General features: G+C 41.0%; 1 protein-coding gene and 1 long non-coding RNA gene across 2 annotated transcripts in view; both read right to left on the bottom strand.

Annotated features, from left to right (window-relative positions):
- Window positions 1-3,814: 3,814 nt before the first annotated feature.
- On the bottom strand, window positions 3,815-4,504 carry KANTR (KANTR integral membrane protein). The gene has a single exon (XM_066250262.1). It carries the CDS (start codon window positions 4,502-4,504, stop codon window positions 4,274-4,276), a length of 231 nt encoding a protein of 76 aa, XP_066106359.1. The 3' UTR covers window positions 3,815-4,273.
- A 114-nt stretch (window positions 4,505-4,618) lies between these two features.
- LOC136317299 (uncharacterized) overlaps window positions 4,619-11,496 on the bottom strand; it is a 62,348-nt gene continuing 55,470 nt past the window's right edge. Inside the window, exon 3 of the long non-coding RNA XR_010727853.1 lies at window positions 4,619-5,354. This is a non-coding gene — a long non-coding RNA (uncharacterized lncRNA). The remainder of the gene's footprint in view (window positions 5,355-11,496) is intronic.

Raw genomic sequence — 11,496 nt, 5'->3', positions numbered from 1 at the left:
GCAGTTTGAGGGCAGTTCGAGACAGAGGCAGGTCCAGCTTCATGAGCTCCAGGGTATAGATCAGGTCATAGAAAACCCTGGGCTTTGTCACCAGCCTACCAACTCTGAACTTGCTTCTTTCTTTTTTTCTTTACTTTTTTTTTCTTTTTTGAAAAGGGGAGATAGTAAGACAGACTCCTGCATGCGCCCTGACTGGGATCCATCCAGCAACCCCGTCTGGGGCAATGCTGGAATCAACTGAGTTATTTTAGCGCCGGAGGCTGCCACGCTCCAACCAAACTATTCTCCACGCCCAGGCTGACACTAGGGCCAATGCTCTGGCTGATGCTCCAGCTGAAGCTCAGGGCAAGTGCTCAAATGAACAGAGCCACTGGCTGTGAGAGAGGAAAAGGAAGAGAAGGGGAAGAGGGAGGGGTGGAGAAGCAGATGGTCGCTTCTCCTGTGTGTCCTGATGGGGAATTGAACCCAGGACGTCCATATGTCAGGCTGTTGCTCTATCCATTGAGCAAACCAGCCAGGGCTGAACTTGCTTCTTGAGAGAACTCAGGAGTTATTCTCACTACTTCTTCATAGCCCCCCACCCTTCTGAACAATGACATCTAAGCTCCTTGGCATGGCCTGAAAGGCCTTCATGCCTAGCCTCATTCTCAAAGCATTTCTCTAACATTCACATTAATTAATTCATTCAGTTTATTCATCAATTATTTATTGAGCATCTGCTAAATATTATTATACACTGCTTTTGGCACTGGGATACAACAGTGAACAAAACAAAAATCCCTGCTTTGAGGAGCTTACAGTTTATTAGAGAGGGACAAACACTAATCACAATAAATACAAAATATATCAGGCAGTGATCAGTGCTTTTTAGAAAATCATAAGACAAAACGTAAGAAAAGGGGATAGAAAGTGCTGGTGAATAGAACTAGTTTAGATATGCCGGTCAGGGAATGCTTTGCTAAGGAGGTGGCATTTGAGCATACTGAACGTGGGTGGGCAAGTCATCAGAATACCTGGGAAGAAGAGGGTTCCAGGCAGTGAGAACAACATGTACAAAAAGCCTCTGAAGAGGGAGGGTACTTGACATGTTTGAATCACAGCAAGGAGGCCAGTGTGACCGGAGAAGAGTGGGCGATGTGAGAACAACAGGAAATGAAGTCAGAGAGGGGGAAGGGGATCAGACTGTATAGAGCCTTTTGGGCATGCTGAGAGCCTGGCTTTTATTTTGACGGAGCTGGGAACCATGGGAGAATTTTGAGCGGAGAAGGGATAACATCTGATACAGAATTTAAAAAGAATTTCAGAGAAGAATTATTAATAGGTATTACAATATGAGGCAAAGAACCAGAAAATTAATAGGAAAATAAAAATATATATAGCAAAGGATATATAGTCAGAGTATACTATGTGGCTTAGATGTGAACAATATTTACAATGTCATACTTAGGCAAACAGTGATTACTGGTTGAACAAAAATTGTATAAAATGTAAATAAAAAACTCAGTGGACAGATTGAACAGCTATGTCTGAGCTGATATATATCCTGTGCTGTATATATTTTTATATAAATTCATGATATATCTGAAGAAATTTCCCAGAATGATGTGAGGGAAGACAAGGAGACAGAAAATATCAGAATGATGTTACAAGATATGGAGGAGATAACGAGGAGGTAAAAAATATATGAATAACTGGATTCTGAGAAAGAAAATACATAAATAATGGGAGAAGGCAACATTTAAATAAAGAAAGGTGAAGAATTTTCTAGAAATTATGAAAAAAAAATCCAGAGGGATGAAGCAAGCACATTTCCAAAATAGAATGAAAAAGAAATATATGCCTAAACATCTTAAAATAAAACTGAAGAGCCCCCTGCACATCCTCCCCCCCCCCAAAAAAGAGAGAAAAGATCTTAAAGGTAGTCAGAATATAAGAAAACAAAAACATCTACAAAAACCAGCAGTTAGCCTGACCTGCGGTGGCGCAGTGGGTAAAAGCATCGACCTGGAACACTGAGGTCGCCGGTTCAAAACCCCGGGCTTTCTTGGTCAAGGCACATATGGGAGTTGATGCTTTCTGCTCCTCCCTACCTTCTCTCTCTGTCTCTCTCTCTCTGTCTCCTCTCTCTAAAATGAATAAAATCTAAAACTAAAAAACAAACAAACAAAAACCAGCAGTTAGTCTGATAGCAGACTTCTAAATACCTATAATAAACTACTTTTAAAGAATGAGGATAAAACAACATTTACATATAACAAAGACTGAGAGAATTTAAAATCAAGAGCATCTAATCTAAACACTGTATTCATAATGAAGGAAAATGATCCCAGAATGATGGTCTCAGATGCAAGAATGTATGCATGTAAATCCAAACACAAAAATACTAACGATGATATAAAATTTATGAGATTAGAAAAAAAAAAAGACCAAACAAACTCAACACAAGAGCATGTGGTCAAGAGATAAATGTCTATAGTGGAAGGTTCCTGTGTTCTTCAAGAGGGAGGTTAAAATACTGTTTAATTTTAGAACTTATAAATTAAACATGTATGGTAAAATTTCAAGAATAACCACAGAAAAAATAGGAAAAAAATGTAAATTCCAAATGTAGGGAGGAAAAAGATCAAATAAGAAGCAAACAACAAATATGAAAACTAAAAAATCAAGCAAGAAAAGAATGAAGTTTAGAAAAGATGGAGGTAGGAAATAGAAATAAAAAAGTATGATGGTAGAAACAAGTCCAAATATATCACAACAAATATAAACAGTTTAAACTTGCCCGTTAAAAAGCAGATCATCAGCCTGACCAGGCAGTGGCACAGTGGATAGAATGTCGGACTGGGACACGGAGGACCCAGGTTCAGAACCCGAGGTCGCCAGCTTGAGCACAGGCTCATCTGGTTTGAGCAAGGCTCACCAGCTTGAGCCCAAGGTTGCTGGCTTGAGCAAGGGGTCACGTCACTCGGTCTGCTGTAGTCCCCCGGTCAAGGCACATATGAGAACGCAATCAATGAACAACTAGGGTGCCGTAATGAGGAATTGATGCTTCTCATCTCTCTCCCTTCCTGTCTGTCCCTATCACTGTCTCTCTCTGTCTCTGTCACACACACAAAGAAAAGCAGGTCATTGGATTAGCTTTAAAAAAAAGGTGCAGCTATATGCCATTCTCAAGAGATACAATTAAAACATAAAGGCATGAAAATGTTGAAAAGTAGAAGAATGGAAAATTATATATCACATAAATCCTAACAAGAAGAAAAGCTTGTGCTATTATATAAGATAAATAGACTTCAAGGAAAAATGCATTATCAGGAATACAGAAGGTCATTACATCTTTACCAGGAATATATAATAATTCTTAACTTAAATATTTCTAATAAAATATTCTCAAAATATATAGATTAAGAAAAGTACATGGAAAAATAAACAAATTCATCATCATAGTTGAATAGTAACATACCTCTTACAATTATTTGTATATTATGACCAATAAAATCAGTATATAGAAAATTTGAACAATACGATTAACAAACTTGATAACTGACATATACAGAACTCTGTATTCAACAATTAGAGAACATATATTCTTATAAAGCTTATAGAAGCCCTGGCCGGATGGCTCAGTGGTAGAGCGTCAGCCTGGCGTGCAAGGGTCCTGGGTTCGATTCCCGGCCAGGGCACCCAGAAGAAGTGCCCATCTGCTCCACCCCTCCCCCTCTCCTTCCTCTCTGTCTCTCTCTTCCCCTCCCGCAGCCAAGGCTCCATTGGAGCAAAGATGGCCCAGGCGCTGAGGATGGCTCTGTGGCCTCTGCCTCAGGTGCTAGAATGGCCCTGGTTGCAACAGAGCAACGCCCCAGATGGGCAGAGCATCACCCTCTGGTGGGCGTGCCAGGTGGATCCCGATCGGGAGCATGCGGGAGTCTGTCTGACTGCCTCCCTGTTTCCAACTTCAAAAAAATACAAAAAAATAAATAAGTAAATAAATAAAGCACATAGGAAACATTCAAAAATATTGATCACGCACTAAGCCATAATCAAGTCTCAATAAGGTTCGGAGTTGTTATCCCACAGACCACGTTCTCTACTGTCATGTAATTAAGAAAGATTTCAATAACAAAGAGCTGAAATTAATAAAACCCAAACCAATAATAAAATATGACATATCTGAACTTATAGAAAAGTAGTTTTTAGAGGGCAATTTATATACTTAAATGCACACATCAAAAAACAAGGAAGGCTGGAAATTAATGAGCTCAGTATCCAATTTAAGAAATCAGAAAAAGAACAACAGAATAAAACCAAAAAATGTAGAAGGAAGGAGATCAAAAAAGATAAGAGCAGAAATTAAAGAAATAGAAAACAAAGATACAATAGAGAGAAGCAACAAAGCCAAAAGTTGGTTCTTTGAAAAGACTAACAAAATAGACAAACCTCTGGTGAGGTTGATCAAGAAAAAGAGTGAGAAGGCACAAATAACCAATATCAGCAAAGAAAAAGGATTCATAACTACAGATTATATACAGCAAAGAATAAAAAATAAGAGAAGTTTATGCCAATAAATTTGAGAACGCAGACAAAATGGACCAAATTAATTCCCAGAAAACTTTAACTTAACAAAACTGACTCAAGAAGGAAATCTTAAATAGTTCTCTAACTGCTTTAAGGAATTGAAGCAGCAATTAAAACTCTTCCTACCAAAAATGAATGAATGGACGAATGAATGAATAAATGGAGTTAACGAAACAAAAATAGCAAGAGGCAGGATTTTCTAGTTGATATGTGTATTACAGGTAGGTAATGAGATACTGATTCCCTTAGCCGTGGAGGTGTCCATGGAGAACCTGGGCGGTGGAGACCCTAGGCAGGCTGCCTCTTTCGATGGCAGCCTCCTGTGGAGATCCTCAGAGGTTGACCCCTAGTGAAACAGGGTCTGACAAATCCCTTTCCCGTACCTGCAGGTAGTGAGTATGAATGAGTAACACCCAGCACTCAGTTACTGCTCTGTGGTAAGCGTGCTAAGCAGGGCCAAGGAGGAGCTCAATCACTGGGAAAGCCTCTTCCGTAGCCGGTTTCTGCAGTATTCTGCTCACTGCGGACAAGGGGCCTGTGGAGCTGCTGAGGAGTCTGTGTTCCAGTTGCCAAGAAAAACCATCCACAGCCAAGTTGTGACTAGTTGGGGTGGGGTTGGGTGCAGGAAGGCCAAGCAGGGGCTGCTAGGTAGTGTAGCTCCAGGTAGATGCCTTGAAAATCTGTCTTCCGGAATATCAGATACTTGTATCCATTTTCAGCTGATGAGCCCTTTTAACGGCGTCCGAGCTAGCTGCGGGGTGATGATTCTAACAAGGATGCATGTTCTGCAAATAAGAGCTTCATCATTATTTTGAAATAATTTATATAAAAGAGTTCAACTAATGAAATCTAATGACATTATCACAAGAAATTTTAACAATATATTTGTCAATGAAACAAAAAGAAAAGCTGTCAGATACCATTTCAATGTTAAACATTTTTGAAGAGTTTAAAAATTGGTTTTAAATGCTTTATTACCTACTTACACATAGGTTTTTGTTGATCGTGACTATTAAAAATCTGAAAGAACACATCATTGAAAAATCTTGAGCATAATTTGTGGGTAACCATTTCAAGCATAAAACCTAATATAAAATAAACATGCTATGAAAGCAGATTCCAAATTTCTCACTTAGAAATATGAAAAGACTTTATTTAGAAGTTTAGTATTAATTCAATATTAAAAAGAAAAATACCAAACCAAGATGGTTGCAGGAGAAATGCAAGGGTGATCTAACATGAGGAAAATCTATAAATGGCACTAAACATATTATCATATTATTGGAGAAAAACCCATAACTATTGGCCCTGGCCGGTTGGCTCAATGGTAGAGCGTCGGCCTGGTGTGCAGAAGTCCCGGGTTCAATTCTCGGCCAGGGCACACAGGAGAAGCGCCCATCTGCTTCTCCACCCCTCCCCCTCTCCTTCCTCTCTGTCTCTCTCTTCCCCTCCCACAGCGAGGCTCCATTGGAGCAAAGATGGCTCGGGCGCTGGGGATGGCTCCTTCGCCTCTGCCTCAGGCGCTAGAGTGGCTCTGGTCGCAACAGAACGATGCCCTGGAGGGGCAGAGCATCGCCCCCTGGTGGGCAGAGCGTGGCCCATGGTGGGCGTGCCGGGTGGATCCCGGTAGGGCGCATGCGGGAGTCTGTCTGACTGTCTCTCCCCGTTTCCAGCTTCAGAAAAATACAAAAACAAAACAAAACAAAACAAAAAAACCCCTAACTATTCTAAAAAACAGAGAAGTTATTTGATTAAAATTTCAGTGCCCTTTCATGATTTAAAAACAATAATAAAAATATTCTTAGCATACAGAAAAAAGATGGAACTTGTCATTTATTTTATTTTATTTTTTTAGGTGAGAGGAGGGGAGATAGTGAGGCAGACTCCTGCATGTGCCCTGACCATGATCCACCTGGGAACCCTGTCTGGGGCTGATGCTTGAGTACCGGGTTTATTTTAGCACCTGAGGCTGTGGGAAAGGAGGGGAGAGAGAGGGGGGAGAAGCAGATAGTCATTTCTCCTATGTGTCCTCACCAGAAATTGAACCCAGGACATCCATATGCTGAGGCAACACTTTATCAACTGAGCCACTGGCCAGGGACAGAACTTGTCATTCTTAATAGGGAAAACTTAGTGGTGTTTCCTCTAAAGCAGGGGTAGTCAACCTTTTTATACCTACAGCCCACTTTTGTATCTCCCTTAGTAGTAAAATTTTCTAACCGCCCACCGGTTCCACAGTAATGTTGATTTATAAAGTAGGGAAGTAACTTTACTTTGTAAAATTTACAAAGCAGAGTTACAGCAAATAATAATTACTTACCAAGTACTTTATGTTGGATTTTTGCTGTTTGGCAGAATAAATCTTTATAAAACAACTTACTATAGTTAAATCTATCTTTTTATTTATACTTTGGTTGCTCTGCTACCGCCCACCATGAAAGCAGGAACTAGTGGGCGGTAGGGACCAGGTTGACTATCACTGCTCTAAAACATCCAACAAGACAAGGATGCCCACTACCATCTTTTCTATTCAACACTGTCTTATCTTACTAAGAGGTCCTGGCCATCTTAGTAAGACAATAAAAATAAAGGTATAAAGATTGGAAAGAAAAAAACCCCCAAATTATCAATATTTATAGCTGATATATTGGTCATCATAGAAAACAAGAGAATATTCAGGCAACTTAAAAGGAACCGTGGCTCCTTGAGAAATGGTCGATTCTAGGGTTGAGGCAGAAAAAAATATAAGATGCGTAGGAAGCAGCTTCAAGTGCCAGCAAGTAAGGAAGTGCTCACAAACAAAAAGATGAGGGCATGTGAGAAGGAACAGGATCAACCTGAACAAGCCTCCAGCTGGAACAACTTGAACACCAAGAGAAATAATATTCAGCAGTACTGGTTTTATAACTCAAAATTATTAAAGAAATATGCACGACTTCATACTGATAAAAGCAAGTGACTGAATAAATGAGCACATAAATATATAAATAAGCATATAAGGGAAAAGAAACAAATCATTTTTTTACAGAAGAATTCCAAATAATACATGTAAATATACCCCCTTCAAGAGGTGGAGCTTAATTCGTCCCCTCTCCTTGAGGGTGGGCTAGATTCTTCCAGAGAACAGAGAATGAAAAGGGAAAAACTGTAACTTTGCCGTGGATGAACGTGGAAACCACCTTAACCAAGTGATGAAGGTCAGCATCACCAGTGATGTCATGGGGCTGTCCCACGTCCCTGGTATGATGTAATGCAAAGAGCACGTCAGCTCTGTAGTGTTTCTTCCAAAAACAAGCCCAGTCTGATTATGAGGAAAACTTCAGACAAATCCAAATTCTTTAGTATACATCAAAAGTGCTAAGGTCACGAAAAACGAGTCATAGACCAGAGGACACTAAAGAGACAGGACAACTTAAATGCAATGTAGTATTTTTGAATTGGATCCTAGAACAGAAAGAGAACATTAGTGGGAAAACTGATAAATCCATACCAAGTCTGAAGTTTAGTTAGTAGTAATATAGCAATGTGGCTTTCTTAGTTTTGACAAATATGCTATGGTGAAGAGTATAGAGGAACTCTCTAGACTATCTCTTTATATAGTTTTCTATTACTATAAAATTATTCGAAAATTAAAAGTTTGTTTAAAAAGAATATGTTTAGCAACGTAAATGGCTATAATATCAATATTTAAAAATCAGCTTTGCCTAAAGCCTGCCAGACTTACATGCCTTTGCTGTGAGGAAAAGGGACACTGGAAGGTAGGCTTCCCCCTCGCTCCTCTAAGGGAGGGTTCAGTCTCTTCCAGCCCTGCTCCAGCCACGTATGACCTAACCTTGCCCAGAATGCTGGGGTTTGCCATGGAAGGCTGAAGGTGCCCAGGGCCGTTGGCCCCACCTACGACACTGTGGATGAGCCTAGGGTATTTTCTTCCAAGAAGTAGGTAAACTGATCTCACTTGCACAAGGACTTAACTGTGTCTTGCCTGAATAGTCAGGTTTTTTTATTCTTCCCTCGAAGATCTCTGTTGTGGGTGTTGATAGTCCTATTTTCTGCTGCTTTAATGTATAGTGTTTCCTTTATTCCTCCTAACTCAATGCCCCACTCATATTTCAGGCTGGGACCTACTCCTAATTTAGAGCTCTCTTTCCCCCTTTTGCCAACTTCTATTATGAATCTACCTTTGCCACCCAGCTTAGTGTATCCCAAGGTTCTCTTTACCAAGCCACAGTCACAGAGCTCCAGGGAAAAGCAACCTGGTCTCATCTCTCCAGGCAGAGGAGAACAGAAGTTCCATATCCACGCATGCTGCAGATGGCTTTTCCAGTCTACCTGAATCATTACCAGCTAGAAGTAGTGGTCATTGGGACTTGGATGTGAGCTGCAAAGTATAGAATTGTGACAACGATTCCAGTGCCATGCTGACTTTTCCTGGATGTGGACTTTTCCTGGACTCCTGCTCCTTGTGACAGCTCCTAACAGACTGAACTGGGGTTGGGTTGCATTTGCAGGGATTTGGAATGGTGATGGTGCCAACATGGACTTGGTGAACATGTTAAGGACACTACTCTTTTATGGATTCTTGCTGTATTGGCCAAGAGTTTGCTTAAAGGCTTTAATCACTGTAAAAAAAAATAGAATACTGGATAAAGAAGATGTGGCACATATACACCATGGTATACTGTTCAGCCATAAGAAATGTTGACATCGGATCATTTACAACAAAATGGTGGGATCTTGATAACATTATACGGAGTGAAATAAGTAAATCAGAAAAAAACAAGAACTGCAGGATTCCATACATTAGTGGGACATAAAAACGAGACATGGACAAGGGTGTGGTGGTTAGGGGTGGCGGGGGTAGGGAAGGAGGGAGAAAGGGAGGGGCACAAAGAAAACTAGATAGAAGGTGATGGAGGACAATCTAACTTTGGGTGATGGGCATGCAACATAATTGATTGACAATATAACCTGGACATGTTTTCTTTGAATATATGTACCCTGATTTATTGATGTCACCCCATTAAAATTAATAAAAATTAAAAAAAATCAGCTTTGGGCCTGAGCTCTGGTGGTGGTGCAGTGGATAAGGCATCAACCTGGAATGCTGAGGCCACTCATTCAAAACCCTGGGCTTGCCTGGTCAAGGCACATATGGGAGTTGGTGCTTCCTGCTCCTCCCCACTCCTCTTTCTCCCTATCTCTCTCTTCTCTTTAAAATAAAATCTTTTTTTTTTTTTGTACTTTTCTGAAGCTGGAAACGGGGAGAGACAGTCAGACAGACTTTCGCATGCGCCCGACCGGGATCCACCCAGCACGCCCACCAGGGGCGGATGCTCTGCCCACCACGGGGCGATGCTCTGCCCCTCTGGGGAATCGCTTTGCCGGGACCAGAGCCACTCCAGTGCCTGGGGCAGAGGCCAAGGAGCCATCCCCAGCGCCCGGGCCATCTTTTCTCCAATGGAGCCTTGGCTGCGGGAGGGGAAGAGAGAGACAAAGAGGAAGGAGGGGGTGGGGGTGGAGAAGCAAATGGGCGCTTCTCCTATGTGCCCTGGCCGGGAATCGAATCCAGGTCCCCCGCACGGCAGGCCGACACTCTACTGGTGAGCCGACTGGCTAGGGCCTAAAACAAAATCTTTTTTTAAAAAGAAAGAAAAAAGTCTCTCTCTCTCTTGTCTCTAAAATGAATAAATAAAATCTTATAAAAATATTTTAAAATAAAAATCAACTTTGGCCCTGGCCAGTTTGCTCAGTGGACAGAGCATCGGCCCAGCATATGGATTTCCCAGGTTTAATTCACAATCAGGGCACACAAGAGAAGCAACTATCTGTGTCTCTCCCCCTCTTCCCCTCCCTTAGCATGTAGCTCAATTGGTTTGAGCATTGCCCCAGGTGCTGAGGATAGCTCAGTTGGTCCGAGCAATAGCCTTAGGTGCTGAAAACAGCTTGGTTGATTGAGCATCAGCACTAGGTGGGGGTTGCCGAATGGATCATGGTCAGGGCACATGCGGGAGACTGTCTCACCATCTCCCCTCCTTTCACATTTAAAAAAAAATCAACTTCATTGCTACACCCCTCCAAAAGAAAAAATATTAAATAACAAGATCTCATTTATAACAGCAGCAAACCCCACAAATACCAGGAATAAATCTAACACAGGATATGCAAGACCTGTATTACAAAATTTTACACCTGAAACCTATAAAGTTTTATTAACCATTGCCACCCCAATAACTTCAATAAGTAAAAAATGTTTTAAGTTTTAAAAAATAATAAAAGCAATGAAAAAAAAAAAGATATGCAAGACCTTATGCGGAAAATTAAAAAGCTCTACCAAAAGACATACAAGAATTTACTTAAAATGAAAAGATATATAACATTCATAGCTAGGAAGATTCAACATCATAAACATATCAATTTTCTTCAGACTGTCTATAGATACACTGCAATTCCAATATTTTTATAGAACATAACAAGCTGATTAATGTTTGAAATAACACAGGACAAAAAATATATGAGATTCCTGAAGAATAAAATGGGAAGATTTTGCTCTAGCAAATATTGAGATTCTTTTTTTTTTTAATTGTGGGGTTTTTTTGAGAGAGAGACAGACAGACAGGAAGGGATAAGAATCACCAACTCGTAGTTACAGCATTTTAGTTGTTCGTTCCTTTCTTTATTCTTCTTTTTTCTTTTTTTTTGTATTTTTCTGAAGTTGGAAACGGGAAGGCAGTCAGACAGACTCCCGCATGCGCCCAACCGGGATCCACCCGGCATGCCCACCAGGGGGTGATGCTCTGCCCATCTGGGGCATTGCTCACAGTGGCCTGAGCCATTCTAGCAAGTGAAGGAGAGGCCATGGAGCTGTCCTCAGCACCCGGGCCAGTGGAGCCTTGGCTGCGGGAGGGGAAGAGAGAGACAGAGAGGAAG

Source organism: Saccopteryx bilineata, chromosome X (genome assembly GCF_036850765.1).
Source record: "Saccopteryx bilineata isolate mSacBil1 chromosome X, mSacBil1_pri_phased_curated, whole genome shotgun sequence".
NCBI lineage: Eukaryota > Metazoa > Chordata > Mammalia > Chiroptera > Emballonuridae > Saccopteryx > Saccopteryx bilineata.
The sequence above is the reverse complement of the archived record's forward strand: the minus strand, read 5'-3'. Positions and strand labels throughout refer to the sequence as shown.